Source organism: Panthera uncia, chromosome D2 (genome assembly GCF_023721935.1).
Source record: "Panthera uncia isolate 11264 chromosome D2, Puncia_PCG_1.0, whole genome shotgun sequence".
Taxonomy (NCBI): Eukaryota; Metazoa; Chordata; class Mammalia; order Carnivora; family Felidae; genus Panthera; species Panthera uncia.
This window is the reverse complement of record NC_064818.1, coordinates 11,514,624-11,529,624: the sequence shown is the minus strand read 5'-3', so window position 1 is coordinate 11,529,624 and position 15,001 is coordinate 11,514,624. Positions and strand designations below refer to the sequence as shown.

The window sequence follows — 15,001 nt, the reverse complement described above, 5'->3', positions numbered from 1 at the left end:
GACCGAGCATGAGCAGGGGACAGGCAGAGAGAGAGGGAGGCACAGAATCTGAAGCAGGCTCCAGGCTCTGAGCTGTCAGCATAGAGCCCAACACGGGGCTTGAACCACGAACTGTGAGATGACCTGAGCCGAAGTCGGACGCTTACCTGCTTGACTGACTGAGCCACCCAGGCGCCCCAAGCCTATGTAATTTTTAAAACATCTTTTAAATAATATCTAAAAGCTATCAGTAGTTGAATATAGTATATCTTTCGGTCTCCTTTTGTTTTTAAGGTTATCCTCTCCTTTTTAAAAAGAGTTGTTTTGTTTTTATTTATTTATTTTTTAAAGTTTTATTTAGAGAGCATGAACAGGGGAGGGGCAGAGAGAGAGGGGGAAATAGAGAATCCCAAGCAGGCTCCACACTGTCAGCGTGGAGCCTGATGTGGGGCTCAAACTCATGAACTGTGAGATCATGACCTGAGCCAAAGACAGATGCTCAACCAACGGAGTCACCCAGGCACCCCTAAAGAGAGTTGTTTTAAAAATACCTGTGGGGTGGGCTGCCTGGAAGGCTCAGTCAGTTAAGCGTCCAACTTCAGCTTAGGTCAGGATCTCACAGTCTGTGAGTTTGAACCTCACATCAGGCTCTGTGCTGACAGCTAGGAACCTGGAGCCTGTTTCAGATTCTGTGTCTCCCTCTGTCTCTGCCCCGTTCGCACTCTGTCTCTGTCTCTCTCTCAAAAATAACATTAAAAAAAAATACCTGTGTGATTGTGTGTATATACATGTAGGCATATATGTTTCTATCTCTGTCTACTCATGTGTGTGTGTGTGTGTGTGTGTGTGTGTGTGTGCGCACGCACATCCTCTCCTGCTGCTTCTTCTGGGGCATCTGCATACTAATCTAGGTCAGCAGAGTGAGCATTTCATACAGGTCCTGATAAATTTAGTGGAGTAGCCTGATTTTTCCAAGTTGATCTAAGACATGATTTACTACAGCCAGTAAGGTTAAGAAGTGTGTGCACAATCAAAGCAAATTTTTGAGAGTAATTATTTTTGGGGTTTTAAGTGATTTATTACTATATGCCCTCCCTACTGTGTGCCTATGCTTGGAGAAAACAGACCTAAAACACAGGCCTGCACTCGTGGCACCCCGTCTGCTGTGTGCTCCTCTTCTACGAGGAAGCCTTTTTTCTGTCAAACTACTAGGAAGCAAGCACATGGTTCATGGAGGGAAGGACACCTATGGGTTTGGGAAAGAAAGGAGGGGATTTGCTGTTGGCATTTGCATAAACCATCCCATCCATCTCTCAGTTTGTATCTCTGAGCGCAGAAGCTGGTACAGTCAGTGCCCAGCAGACTGGGCAGGTAGAGAAAAGTTCAAGTTTATACGTTCATTTTGGGCCTTGCTGAGAAAACTAAAAGGCGTAGCTGCTGCCGCACGTTTGGAATTAGGTACATAATTATGTGCATAATTATGTTAAATAGACTTAATTTCATAGCTGGAAATTAGCTTAATTCAATTTATTTTCTTCTGAATTAATGGATGTAGTGTTTTGTCTTTTAACTCAGGGAAATTGCTGAAGCTGTGAAAAACTGTAAGCCTAGAGTTCCACCTGCCACTGTTTTTGAACAGCATATGTTACTCTCTGGTAAGTGGTAGAGACACGATTGTTAGGATTTCAGAAACCACTTGTGGGTTAATTCCGTACGTTTATTCCGAGCGGTGGTGATACGTGTGCCAAGTAACTTGCTTCTTAGGTCAAGAGGCGTGCGTGTTTTCTGGCATTTAAGTGGCTTCTAGTGGAGAGTAGAGGTGGGAAATGTGCAGAAGGCACAGGTGGTTTGCCCAGGTCGGGGGGGGGGGTCTCTGCTCAGAATTAGAACTCACACAGTCGCGGCTCTGTTACGCACCGCTTTGAAAACACGCTCTCGGCCACAGGCTAACCATTTGAATCGTCTGATTTGCCGTTAGTTATTGGAAGTTCCAAACCTCCACAAACAGTGGTTTGTAATGACGGCAGCCTCTTCCTAGGAAATCGTTTGCTTCTATGATATTCTTGCCATGATCCTGCATTTGCTGTGTGTTCAGGACTTTACAAAGAGGTGTAGTTACTGTTCTGTTGGGTGCTCATCAGTCCTGTAAGGTGGGCACCCTCCCTTTTCTGGAATGAGTTTTGATGTTCAAATAAGGAACATCAGTAAAGTAGTCCATTATGCCGACTATTAGAGAAATAACTTTAAGTTTTATATTTTCTCCACAATACTAAAATGACATATTCTTAGATGGCATTTTTAAGCAACAACAAAAATGTGTGTGTGTATATATATTTATAGATATACAGCTATATGTATACAATAACAGATTCTTAGAGAATCTGCAAATAGTGCACGTGGGAAATTATGCACCCTAATAGCTTAGAATTTAACATTTCTCAAAATTGAAATATGTGTGTTCCTTATGTTCCTCTAAGGAAGTTGAAATAAAATCTAAGGACAGGAAAAGCAGCACCTCCTTTTCTCAGTCAGAACATATTTCATAGAATTCATCCCAGTGAGTGAGTGTGAAGTTGGGTTAAAAACCCTCTGCAGTCTTCCTGGCTTTCTGTTCATTTTCCAGAAGCCGGAGAGCAAGCCTAGAGGGAGTGGGATTTAGGGGGTGATGGCACACCCCTTACCCCCGAACGTGGCTTCTGCCAGGGAGAGGTGTGGTAGGGTAGTTGATTTCATCCTTAGATCTTAAGACTACTGATTTTTGCCAAGATTGAAACAAGAGAACCTTTTAGATAGGACTTTTAAAAAGAATTTATGTGGAAGAATCAAAGAAGCCTCTTCTTCCAATTTGAATTTCCAGTGCTATTTCTAAATTGCTTTTAAAAATCACCTTCAATCAGATTTTAAAAGAATGACATCCAACACACTCCTTTAAATGGTTCTCTTATAGATTGCAGACGTAAGGAAAATGTAGCTTTTATGTCAGATACCTCACATTGATAATAGTTGAGAAGCACTTTGCATACAATGCTTGTAGGGCGGTGGCGCAGGGTCCCCCTCAGCACGTAAATGTTGGCACCCCTGTTTGCCTGCCCTGCGAACCTTGGCGTCTGCCTCCGGATCAGGGGTACCCCGAGGTTCACGTGGAGAGTCACTACCAGTGGGAAGAAATCATAAGACAGAACTGGGAAGGGATGTCTCCCCAGTCTGTTAACCAGTCTGGAAGACCTTCATAATTACTCATCTTGTATTCATTATTTTCCTCTCTCCGATATCTTGTTCCTTTTCAACCAGTGCTTTGGCAAAGGATGCAAAAGCCATTTTCTCTCATTAACAACACCAGCGATGACTGCAGATGCTAATTTTATGCTTATCAGTATTATCTAGTCTCGTTTTTACAATATTGCTATGAAATGTATGAAAAAAGTGTGAAAAAACATCCTTTTATGTCTCTCTTTTATACAATCAGAGGCCACAAAAGAAGCGGCCCTGGTCTGTGTGCTGAAATAGCTGGACGGGGCTTGGAACCCGGGGCTGGCCGTCCCCAGATCCTGCCAGACCCTGTCTCCTCGTGCTTTAAATATCATTAGAACAGAAACAGATAACAGCGTTTTCTGTAGTGATAACTTTGCACCGCCTGTTGCTTTTTACCTCGGTTAATGTGTTCCTAATTGTAAAGCTGGTATTTGCCCCTAACGTGGCCCGTACCAGGGGAGATGTTACGTCCCCTTGGCAAATAAGGCAAGAGGTGCAGACAGCCCGAGTTGCGTTTCCCAGAGTCCGCTCACGAGTGGAGGGTGTGCCGTGGCGACTCCGGTCTCCCAGGGCTCATCCTGGGTCCTTCCTGGTGACCCAGTCCGACCTTGCTGGTCCCGGGCTCTTGGCCTCTGGGTCAAAGACAGCAGGTAGAGTTCTGAGCATGCTGCCGGGGGGATGAAGGAAGCTTGCCCTGGCTGGCTTCCCGCTGATCTCCAAGTGGCCAGCTGCGAGCAATCCTTTGGCTCCTGACCTCCCGGCCTTGGCCCCACACTCTTGGTGAAATAGGGGTATGATGATAATTTTTCCTTGTTTATCAAAGCTGGTATGATGCAGTTCCTTAGAAAAATTTTGAACTGAAAAGCCCTGAAATACTTCTTTTGAGAGTTGTGGTTGTTAAGTGCAGCCGTAACATACAGCTTTGTCATGTTTAAAGATTTCTGGGGGAAGAAGGCCGTGGTCCTTCCTCACCCCGCGTTAGGCGTCCTGTGTAGCCAGGTGCGCTGTGCCGCCAAAACTTTTCTTTCTCATGAAAGCGCTTGTTTTCTGTCTGTCTCATATCATCATGTGAATTTCCAGAAAATTCTCAAAATGCTTCTCCTTTTAAGGTCTAGAGCCCTTCAGGATCGGACCGTACACCAACTTTGTTAACATTGGAGAGCGCTGTAACGTGGCAGGATCCAGGAGGTTTGCTAAACTCATCATGGCAGGAAACTATGAAGTGAGCATCTTAGTAAGACCCTTGAGGCAACTGCCATGTCGTCGGCTAGACGGCCTGTCAGTGAAACCGCTCTGCCTCTGAGAGAGTGATTTGCAGCGCGGTGGGGACTGTGAGGAGAACGGTCATGCGTGTTGGCAGCGGGCTGGGCAGCTGGGAGGGGAGGCTTCGGGAGACTGAAGCCGTTCTTACTAACGTTGGTCGAAAAGAACCTCCCTGGGGATGTGAAGTGGGGTGAGATGGGAGGGATCCGCGTTCCGACCTTTTCTGTTAATTGTGAGATAAATTTAAAAATTTGAGGATACTCTTCATTTTGGCCTCTCACAAATCCTTCTAGGGAAAGAGGAAGCCGAGAAAATTCCTGTCCACTTCCTCATAACCGCATCAACCAAGTGACTCGTAGTGTTTCTGATTCTGCTGGCTCTGGACTGACACAGACAAGCAAACAGAAAAGAAGGACGAGGCCCCTGTCTTGGAAAGTTTACGTGATAGTTTAGCCACAGTATTTTCAGGCTCAGTCACCCTGTGCGTAAGCAAAATCTGATCCCAAAAGTGCCTCCCCTAAGCATCTGGATAGATTTTTTTTTTCTTATTAAAATCAGAAGTTAAAATTGGAGGAGTTTAGTCTGATTTATCTTATCATCAGCTGTCACCGAGGTTTTGCTTTAGGAAGTAGGTCTTCCAGACACCAGTATCAAACCGGACTTAGTTTTACTCACCGAGAAAGGGCCCGTCTGTCATCCTTTGCGGCCCTCCAGCCGAGCCTCTTAGCCGGTTCCTGGCCATCGTGTCAGTCTTTTTCCCTGTGCTCCTGCTGCTGCTCGCTGCCACTGTGTGCTTCTGTCACCCTAGGCCAGAAGCTGCCACAGGGTGACATTTTTTTGCAGATGGGATAAAATCCAAACTCCTTAGGCCACTCTTCAGTTCTCTCCATGCAGGCACCAGACCTCCCTCATATCCTGGTCTGTCATTCGAATATTCCAGGAGGCTTGCTTCTGCCCTGCCCCTCCCTCCCCCATGCCGTGCCTTTTTTTTTTACATGTCTCTTCCCCTCTAAAATCCTCATGAGCCTTTGTGGTTCTATGGCGTTCTTCCATTGGCCACGTTTCTATTTATGTTTTGATTCTTAGGGTCATTCTGTAGCGTCCCTTTCAGCCCTCAGATTTGACAGATTTGACACTGAGAACAGAGGGTATTTTAAGAAGATGCAAGCAGATGGGGGTAACAGTGTCTAGCATTTAGGGGTGCCTGGGTGCCCCAGTCGCTTAAGTCTGACTTCAGCTCAGGTCATGATCTCACAGTTCATGAGTTCGAGCCCTGCATCAGGCTCTGTGTTGACAGCTCAGAACCTGGAGCCTGCTTCGGATTCTGTGTCTCCCTCTCTCTCTCTGCCCCTCCCCCGCTTGTGCGCACTTTCTCTGTCTCTCAAAAATAAACAAACATTAAAAAAATTTTTTGTTTTAGTAAGGTCTTACTATGGGCCAGTCGTGGTGCTCAGCACTTTACGTCACTATTGAACCCACACAGACCTGTGAGATGGGTATTATTATTATCCCCATCTTACCGATGGGCCTTTGGGGCAAGTTAAACTACTTGCCTGTTGTTTTCCGTCAAGTAAGTGATAGACCCCCAGTGTTCTCTGGTGTCTCTGCCTAGAGTCCACAGGATGAGGAGGCGGTGGAGGCTGGAATGGGATCAGTAGGGGTGACTCCTTATTTGATTCTAATTTCCCTTGAAGTAACGATCCCTCAAGGCTTGGCGGTTTGCTGGGAAGAGCACTGGCCTAAAAGAAACCCCAGTGCTGAGTGTTGCTCACCTTGTACACATGACTTCATCGTAGTGAGCCCGTGTGGGAGGCTCGGACCTCCACGCTCTCACTCCGTGACTCTTCTGGAATAGGCGGGGTGTTGGCATCTCTGCTGTCCGACTCTTGATCGCCAGTCTTGCCAGGTTGCCCCGTCTCCTCTCTGCTTCCCCCAGTCTGTCCCCCAGGGGCCAGCCGAAGACTCTCCCTCTCGGGTGGCTTCCTCCATTTCAGTTCGCAGAGACCTGGCCCTTCCCTGCTGCTCGGGCAGCCTCGGCGCTGGACTCACCCCGAGTGGGGGAGCACTGCCAGCTGTTCTGTGGGCCGGTGTCGTCCGCCCCCGGCCAGGTGCGAGCCCTTCCAGGATAGGGATGGGGACGCGTGCTGGAAAACACTTTTTGGTTTTGATTTTGAATTTTGTTGTCGTCTTTTTCCCGTGTAACCTTGGGTCATCACGAATGGTCTTTCCTCGGGCAATGCCAGAGGCTCCCATGTCTGCTCTATCATAGTGATGCCTTGACAGTTTCTATGTGGCTTGCTTAAGCCAGGGAAAAATTAGGACAACATCAGAAGCTACCGTTGATTTTATCCTTACTTATTTTATTACGTTATGAAGTGGACTGTGAAGACCCAAAATAAACTCTGTTTTATCAATTAGCATTTATAGAACGTGTATATTTTGCCCAGCATTGTTCAGAGGAGAGCAGGAAAGCAGGACCTTTCTAGAGTCCTAAACACTTAACGCTCTATTTTGAGGAATAAGCTGATACTCCTGAAATCACGAGGACAGGATGATGTCGTAAACCATGCCATAATGATCACAGCTGTCACAGAAGTTGGGAGGCGGCAGAGCGTTGTGGAATAAGCAGTGTTTCCCACCTGAAGGATGTTCTCTGGAACACTGATCCTACAAGATATTCCTTAAATGGTCGTAAATGGGAAATGCTGCGTATTATATCCTGTTCTTGGATATTTGCAGTGCGTAATAGTGTATTACAGGATTTGAAAAACCTTCCAGTATAAAAATCTGCTGAGTTTTATTTAACTCCTATTTCATGTAACTCTTACCAATAGGCGGCAACATGCTTTGCATGTCTTGGCAAACACTGAAGAGCAACAGAAGTTTTGGATGGTTTCTCTGAGGACTTCTTTTGGAGGAGATGGGGCTTGAGCTGGGTCCTCAACAGTATAGAAGGGAAGGAGATTGTATTTCAAGCAGGGGGACGATGTGACCTGTGACTCGGAAGTGGAAAAGACGTGGCTGGGTGAAGGGAACCAGGAGGGGAGGAATGGGGGAGTTCAGTTAGGTAAGAAGACGGGGCCAGGTCACGGCAGGCCTGGGACACCAGGCTGGGGAGTGTAGCTTCTCTATGGCAGGAAAAACAGCACCTTGGTGGATTCCGAGTGATGAAATTATGTGATGGAGGAGATGTTAGAGAAGGGTCAGTCATCCGTCTGTGATGATTGGTGGGAGGAGAGCGGGCCCAGGGTTGGGGTGGCTGGCCAGTCTAGTCTGATTTGGAAGGACTGCCGGGAAGGTAGGGATGACTTTGCCTGCCTTCTCTCGGGTCGCCCTCTCCTAATGCTGCCTCCTCTGGCATTCTTTCCTCAGGAAGCTCTGAGCATTGCCAAAGTGCAGGTGGAAATGGGAGCCCAGGTGTTGGATATCAATATGGATGATGGGATGCTGGATGGTACAAGTGCAATGACCAGATTTTGCAACTTTATTGCTTCTGAGCCTGACATTGCCAAGGTTGTACAAAATGTTTATTCCCCAAGGGAGTTCACCTGCCCTCACTCTGTCACTCATTTAACCTTGTCATTTGTCCCATGGGTCTGTCCTCTCATACACTGGTTTTCTGGTTTCTTATGGTGAACACCCAACAGTTTCTGATTGTCAGTTTCTCCTTTAATGGCAGCCTTTTGATATAAACCAGAGAGAGCTGTGACTTCAGCTCGGCTGTTTCCAAGGCTTCTGGAATTGCTCACAAGAATTGAGTTTCCTCTGATATCGGGATGGCCTAGGAACCTGCTTACCATGTCTCTGAAGGATGCAATTACCCGCTTTTACCAAGTCATGGGTTCCATTTCTAACACAGGGGCGCTCAGCCAGTTCTTCTTTATTGCAGGAAGAAGAGACCCATTTGGGCTTATCAGAGTAAACAAAATTATAAAACAAGATTAAATTGAAGCATTCTATGTGAGCTTTTACATTTGTTCTTTAAAAGATGAAAGTTAATTGTGTCCAGTTTAAAAAATATTTTTTAGATGGATTCTAAAATCTTTAAACATTTTACTTCATTTTCTACCATTGAATTTGTGGTGAGAAGTGATTTGTGAAGTTCTTCTTAAAGGAAACTTCCTAGTGCTTTGAGGGACGAGGCTGTCTGCTTTTCATTAGGCCCATGGCAAACGCTTAAGTTAGACATCTTGTGGTAAGCAGTGAATTACATCGACCCGTCTTTCATTTGTGTCTTAAAACTCCTCAGTAAAAAGCCCTGTCACTCCTCTGGGAGTAAATATTTTGAGAATTTAAGGTGCGGAGAAACCAAATGACTTGTTCCAAGTCCATCAGAATGAGAGGGGGAGCAGCTTTTTATCTGCTGAGCGGTGGGAAGGGGGCTCTACTGGGGTCGGAAGACTCTCCTCACGGTCCCAGGCAAGTCTGCTGACTGTTGACCCGAGTTTCTTTCCGCTGCTTTGTCTGACTCGTGAATCGTGAACATAGGAGTGCCTCAACAAGGACCAGCCTTAAGTAACTGAAGACCTTATGAATTACTGTTCTGATTGGTCCAGTAATTTTGTCTTGATCTCTCCTGGTTTTGACCTCCTACCACAATTTACTTGAGACCAAATTATGAACGACTGGAGTCGAGCATAAAAACGTGTGACTAGCCCATATTACCAGCACAGCCGGGACACCAAACTCAGCCAGCGGTTTAGAAAGTGGGCCTGGTATCGTCACTGGTGCCTGACCCCTTTCCTAGCAAACCTGTCACTGCCAGTGTGGTGAGAAAGAGCAGAGTCGATGGCTCCCTCGTTCCGTCATGCTCTGCTTTGGAAGAGTGGCCTACGGACGAGCCGACTGCCCTGGGAACCTTCCCTGCATTCTCCTGCCCTGCTCTCTCTCTGCCCTAGGTGCCCTTGGGAGGCGAGGTGCCTCCGAGACATGCTGCTCACCTGCCCCCACGTTACCCACACTTCATGGCACTGTGTGTCTAGTCGTTTATCTTAACAAGCTTGGGGAAGCCCGGGAGCCTCCTGCTCCATCAGTGCCCCCCAGTCTAGCACGGGGCCTGACGTGGGCGTCACTTTAAGTAATGGAGCTTAGATCAGCTGCCCTCTTTCATTTCTTTGCTTGAAGCTAGTCCTGCCTTGGAGCCCTTACTTACTTTTACTTTTCCTGGAACAGAGGCACGAATGCACAGAGACTGTTAAAAATGAACCCGTTCTCATCTGTGCGTTCCAGTTTTGTCCTTTATTTTAGTTATATGCTTTTATTAAATATTACATCTTTTCCTTTCTAATAGTAAAACGCTTCTACTTCTAGAACTCTTCTAAACACCCCCGCCCCCAGTCAGGAAATTGATTTTCTTTTCTTTCTCTTTTTTAAAAAAATTTTAATGTTTATTTATTTGTGAGAATGAGTCAGGGTGTAAGCATGGGAGGGGGCGGAGAGAGAGGGAGACACAGAATCCGAAGCAGGCTCCAGGCTCTGAACTGTCAATGCAGAGCCCGATGTGGGGCTCAGACTCAAGGACCATAAGATCATGACCTGAACTGAAGTCAGATGCTTAACCGACTGAGCCACCCGGGCACCCCAAGAACTTGATTTTCTAAAGGGAAGATTGAATTTGAATAACTTGGCTGGAAGGCTGTTCCCAGGGGTGTACAAGGCTGAGCATTAACCCCAGAGTCAGATCAGGGATTTTCTGAATCCTGTTGGAGATTTAGTTTAGGCACTCGAAAGCGTAACCTGGAAATGAAGCCGGTGAGCTGACCTCAGTGGTTTCATTCCAGTGTTTAGTCGTGATCTTTGATTTATAAATTCCTGGTTTCTACGTGGGGTCTCTTGTAAGACTGGAGTCACTCCCAAGTATTTTGGGCTTTAAGAACGAGTACCTTAAAATCCTCTTTCTGCCACACTACTATTATTTGTTTGTTGTTTTCCTAAATAAGAAATAAGGAATATTTGGGAGCCCTTGGGTGGGAGTTTGTAGTGACTTGTAATTTTTCTGTGACTTTTCTTGCCCTTCTGATCTCAGGTGCCCTTGTGCATCGACTCCTCCAATTTTGCTGTGATTGAAGCCGGGCTGAAATGCTGCCAAGGGAAGTGCATTGTCAATAGCATTAGTCTGAAGGAGGGCGAGGGCGACTTCCTGGAGAAGGCTAGAAAGATTAAGAAGTTTGGAGCTGCTGTGGTGGTCATGGCGTTTGATGAAGAAGGGCAGGTGAGTGAGGACTTTGGACTGAGCTCCATTGCGTTACACGGGCTAGACCAGGCAGCGGAAGACAGTAGAGTCCAGAACACCGCAAGTACCATGTGGGTGTGCACGGGTGGATACACACGTCACGCACGTGTACAGATACTCGTCGCTACAAGTAGGAAAATCTGATATATTCTGAAGTCTTTGTATCAGTTGAGGAAGGTATTATTCAGTGAATGCTATTAGACCGACTGGCTGTGCGTTTAGAAGAAAATAAAGTAGAGCCCCGTTTCCCACCGTATCCTAAAACGCAGCCTACGTCAGTGAACGATCTTAACGGAAAAAACAAAATTCTGAGGAGTATATGGGAAATTACCCATCTAAACTTGGGAAGCCAGGAGGAAAATTAATAGAGGTATCCACCTGAAAATGTTTAACTTTCTGGGGTGAAGGACATGGTATCATCTGCAACATGAGTGGTAGCAGCGGGTTAACATCGCCAACATGCAACGTTTCTGTAAATTGGAAAATAAAACACCCAAATCAAGCCAAAAGAAGTCTAGACAAAGGAAGTGAATAAGCAGTTTATAGAAAAAGAAAAGCAAAGAGCTAATAAATCTAGGAGAAGATACTATAGTTTGTAGTGATTAAGGAAATAAAAAATGAAGCATTAATAGGATATTTATTTTTTTAACCAAAGAGAAAAATCTCTTTTGCACTCTTCTGGATTATTTGAATTTTTCTCCTAGTGAAAACATATCTTTTGGACAAAATCAGTAACACTTTAGTCACAAACAATTTTACTCTAAAACTACAAAAAGCAGAGAAAGGAAAGTAAAAGGACATATAATTCCACTACTCGTCAGTCATACAGAATAAGAAGTCAGTATGTCCCGATCTGAAACCACGCCTACCCTCCAGTTAACTGGCATTTTTTTCCTCAGCTTATACAGACACACATGTATCCACATAAGTCTTGTTTTATTAAATAAAACCGGGATCATGTTGTCAAATGGCTCCTCTCGTCATGACCCTGCCACGGTATCAGGGAGGGGCAGTGGGAAGCTTGAAACATAATGTCAAGCGAGCGAAGGGTGTGCAGTGATTATGTTGTATTGATGCCTTATACCTCACGTGACTTTTAGAACCATTTTTGTGTCTCTTCAGTATTTTTTAAAAACAATGAAAAAAAAATTCTATCCCTTGTGAGTCAGCCCCCACCACCCCCCGACCCCAGGAATCTCATAATAGGTTGATACGTGAAGGTACGTGTTCAAGCTCCTCGTGGTGTTATGGTAGCAGAAACTGGCAAAGAGTCTGACAGTCCATGAGTAGCGGATGCCGCACAGAGCACTGCGTACCGGCTAAACGGGATGAGGTGTGGAACCAGGTCCACAATATATCGAAAAATGGGGAAAAAAGGCAGCATGATCCCGGTTTTATTTAATAAAACAAGACTTATGTGGATATATGTATGTCTGTATAAGCTGAGGAAAAAAATGCCAGTTAACTGGAGGGTAGGCGTGGTTTCAGATCGGGACATACTGACTTCTTATTTTGTATGACTTATGAGTAGTGGAATTGTATGTCCATTTTCTTTCCTTTCTCTGCTTTTTGTAGTTTTAGAGTAAAATTGTTTGTGACTAAAGTGTTACTGATTTTGTCCAAAAGATATATTTTCACTAGGAGAAAAATTCAAATAATCCAGAAGAGTGCAAAAGAGATGATTTTGGTAATGGACATGTATTGAACCTTGACTCCTACCAAGCAGGCACGCTACGCACGTTAAATCAGCTTTTTGCCCCAGCATAGAAGTGTTGGCTACGTTTTATTATTTTTTTCGTAATCCACGTGAGGAAACCAAAGCGCTTGCGTCCCTGTTGTCACACAGGTGGCTGGTGCTAGGATTTGAGCCCGGATCTGGTGTCATTCACCAGCGTCTTTGCTAAATGGTCGGGTGAAAGAACCCAGGGTAAGGCTATCCGGGGAAGAGTTGGCTGTTTTAGAAAAAGCCACCCCAGAAAGTCCTTCTGAAGAGGAAACACATTAAAAACCTGAACTAAACGAGAAAGCCGTGGGACCATTTAGGAAAAGAGGAGAAGTTCTCGAGAATTAAACATTTTATATAAGTGAATTTACACCTGCCGTTCTGGAACCTTCCCCCGACTCGGCAGAGTATCGGCATCTTCCTATCTTGGTAAATATGAGTTATAACTCCGTCTCTCATGGTTGCGTTAGATTCCAGGATTTGTGTTTTCCTTAGTCTGATATTGAATGACATTACAGTTGTTTCTAATTTTTTAGTGAAAGGAACATGGCCGGCAAATTCCTGAATTCATTCAGCTATTTCCTCTGGGAAATGGTTGTCCTCGGATGTGCGGGTGTTTAACATTTGGACACGTACCGTTAAGTCCTCCTGCAAAGTTGTTATCCAGGCCTCTTCCCCTGCCAGTTCAGTGTGGTGAGACCTTCTGGCATTGTTTTTATTTTTATCTAAGATGTCTATGTAGGTAGTTACAGAGGCAACTACCGCTGTGTGGGTTTTTCTAAAACCCAGAAGCCTCCAGCCCTCTAGCCCCCCAGCGGCAACCATGTCAGCTTTTATCTGATACTCACAGCAGTTCCCTCCTTGTCTTCGAATCCCAGTTTTAGGTATTATTTATTGCCTCTCTATAGTGGGGATGAGTTTGGCGTTTTTACTATCCTCTGTACCCCCACTTCACACATCTTTACTTGTATCCCCCCCATCCTCCCACTACGGTTAATTTTAGTTGTGACTATTTTCGGTGCTCACGTCACTAAGCAACGTACAAGCCCAGACATGTGGTCGTATGCGACAGTTCCTTTTCTTTCCTGCACCCTGTTTGCTTTCCGTGAAATCAGTACTTTCCGTCTGCTTTGTTTCTCATACAGTTTATTTTCAAAATATCCTCTAGTTGTGTAAATTTCCAGTATCCAGTGTATCCAAACACAGTCAGAAGATGGTCATTTAAATTTCTTGAGGAATGCTGTCTTCAGGTCTTCTGACACAGTCTGGGAAGGTCGTAGTCTGACTGGCAGCTGGCCCTGTGAAGCGTCCCTCGCCGTCCTCCTGGGTATTCCTCTTACTCCTCCCTTAGATTTTTAGATCTCCTAATTGCCTCATTCTTTTTTTTTTTTTTTTTTAATTAAGACATTTTTTAATGTTTATTTATTTTTGAGAGAGAGAGTGCGAGCAGGAGAGGGGCAGAGAAAGAGGGAGACACAGAATCCAAAGCAGGCTCCAGGCACGGAGCTGTAAGGACAGAGCCTGATGCGGGGCTCGAACTCACAGACTGGGAGATCATGACCTGAGCCGAAGTTGGACACTTAACCGACGGAGCCACCTGGGTGCCCCTGCCTCATTCTTGGTTTGAGCTCTCCTGTGGTGAAGTGCATTCTCTGTCACCTTCCTAAGAAAGAAAACATGGCGGTAAAATTTTTTGAACCCTACGTGTCTGAAAATGGCTGTATTCTACTTTTATACTAATCGACAGTTGGACGGGGGTATAGGATAGAGGCTTGGAATTCTTTCCCCTTTGCTTTGAAAACATGGTCTTCTGGTTTCCACTAGGGCTGTTCTAACCCTTCGTTCTTTATTGTGAAACCTATTTATTTTCCTACTTTCTGGATGCTTCTCGGATCTTCTCTGTCCATGGTGTTCTGAAATCTCTTGATGATGAGCCATCTCTCATGAGGTACACCCAGTGGTCTCTTTTGATTTGGGAAACTTGAGGCCACAGTTGCAGCAAGTTTTCTTGAATGTTTTTATCTTCTCTTTTCGCACATGTGGTATTCAGATATTGCATGTTTTGGAAAGGTTGCCTAATTTTCTTTTCTTTCCTGTTTTTTCAGCCCTAGCATTTTTCTGTGCTCAGTGTGAGATTTCTACACCTGTATTTATTCTCCAGACTCTCTATTGAGTCTTATTTCTAGGAGCTCTTTCTCTTTTTGTTATCTAAGTGTTCTGTAAGAAATTGGTATAGAAATCTGTTATTAGTTGATGGAGGCAGATACTGGCTTTAATTCTTTCAAGTGCATCTTGAGCCCCTGGTGTGTGCCAGGCCCTAGGAAGATAGGGCATAAATGTGCAATGTGCATTTTTAGGGTGCACAGGGAGTAAGAAATAAAAACACAGGTCACACACACCGGTCAACATAAACATGTTGGATGTACAGTACTTGGGAATAATTTGTACATAGGTGGGATTTAAAGCAGGACGACTGTGTCTCCAAAGGAATGACTGTAGAGCAGAGGTCCCAGGACCAAGTGCATCTTGGAGCTGCAGTACTCAGGGCCGGG

At 45.2% G+C, this 15,001-nt stretch overlaps 1 protein-coding gene across 3 annotated transcripts in view; it reads left to right on the top strand.

Moving 5' to 3' along the window:
• Positions 1–15,001, top strand: part of MTR (5-methyltetrahydrofolate-homocysteine methyltransferase) — a 132,456-nt gene that overhangs the window by 32,981 nt on the left and 84,474 nt on the right. For all 3 annotated transcript variants that reach the window (XM_049646099.1, XM_049646098.1, XM_049646100.1), the window contains exons 12-15: positions 1,555–1,634; positions 4,341–4,453; positions 7,867–8,007; positions 10,520–10,705. In XM_049646099.1, the coding sequence (XP_049502056.1) occupies positions 1,555–1,634; positions 4,341–4,453; positions 7,867–8,007; positions 10,520–10,705 (520 nt within the window). The remainder of the gene's footprint in view (positions 1–1,554; positions 1,635–4,340; positions 4,454–7,866; positions 8,008–10,519; positions 10,706–15,001) is intronic.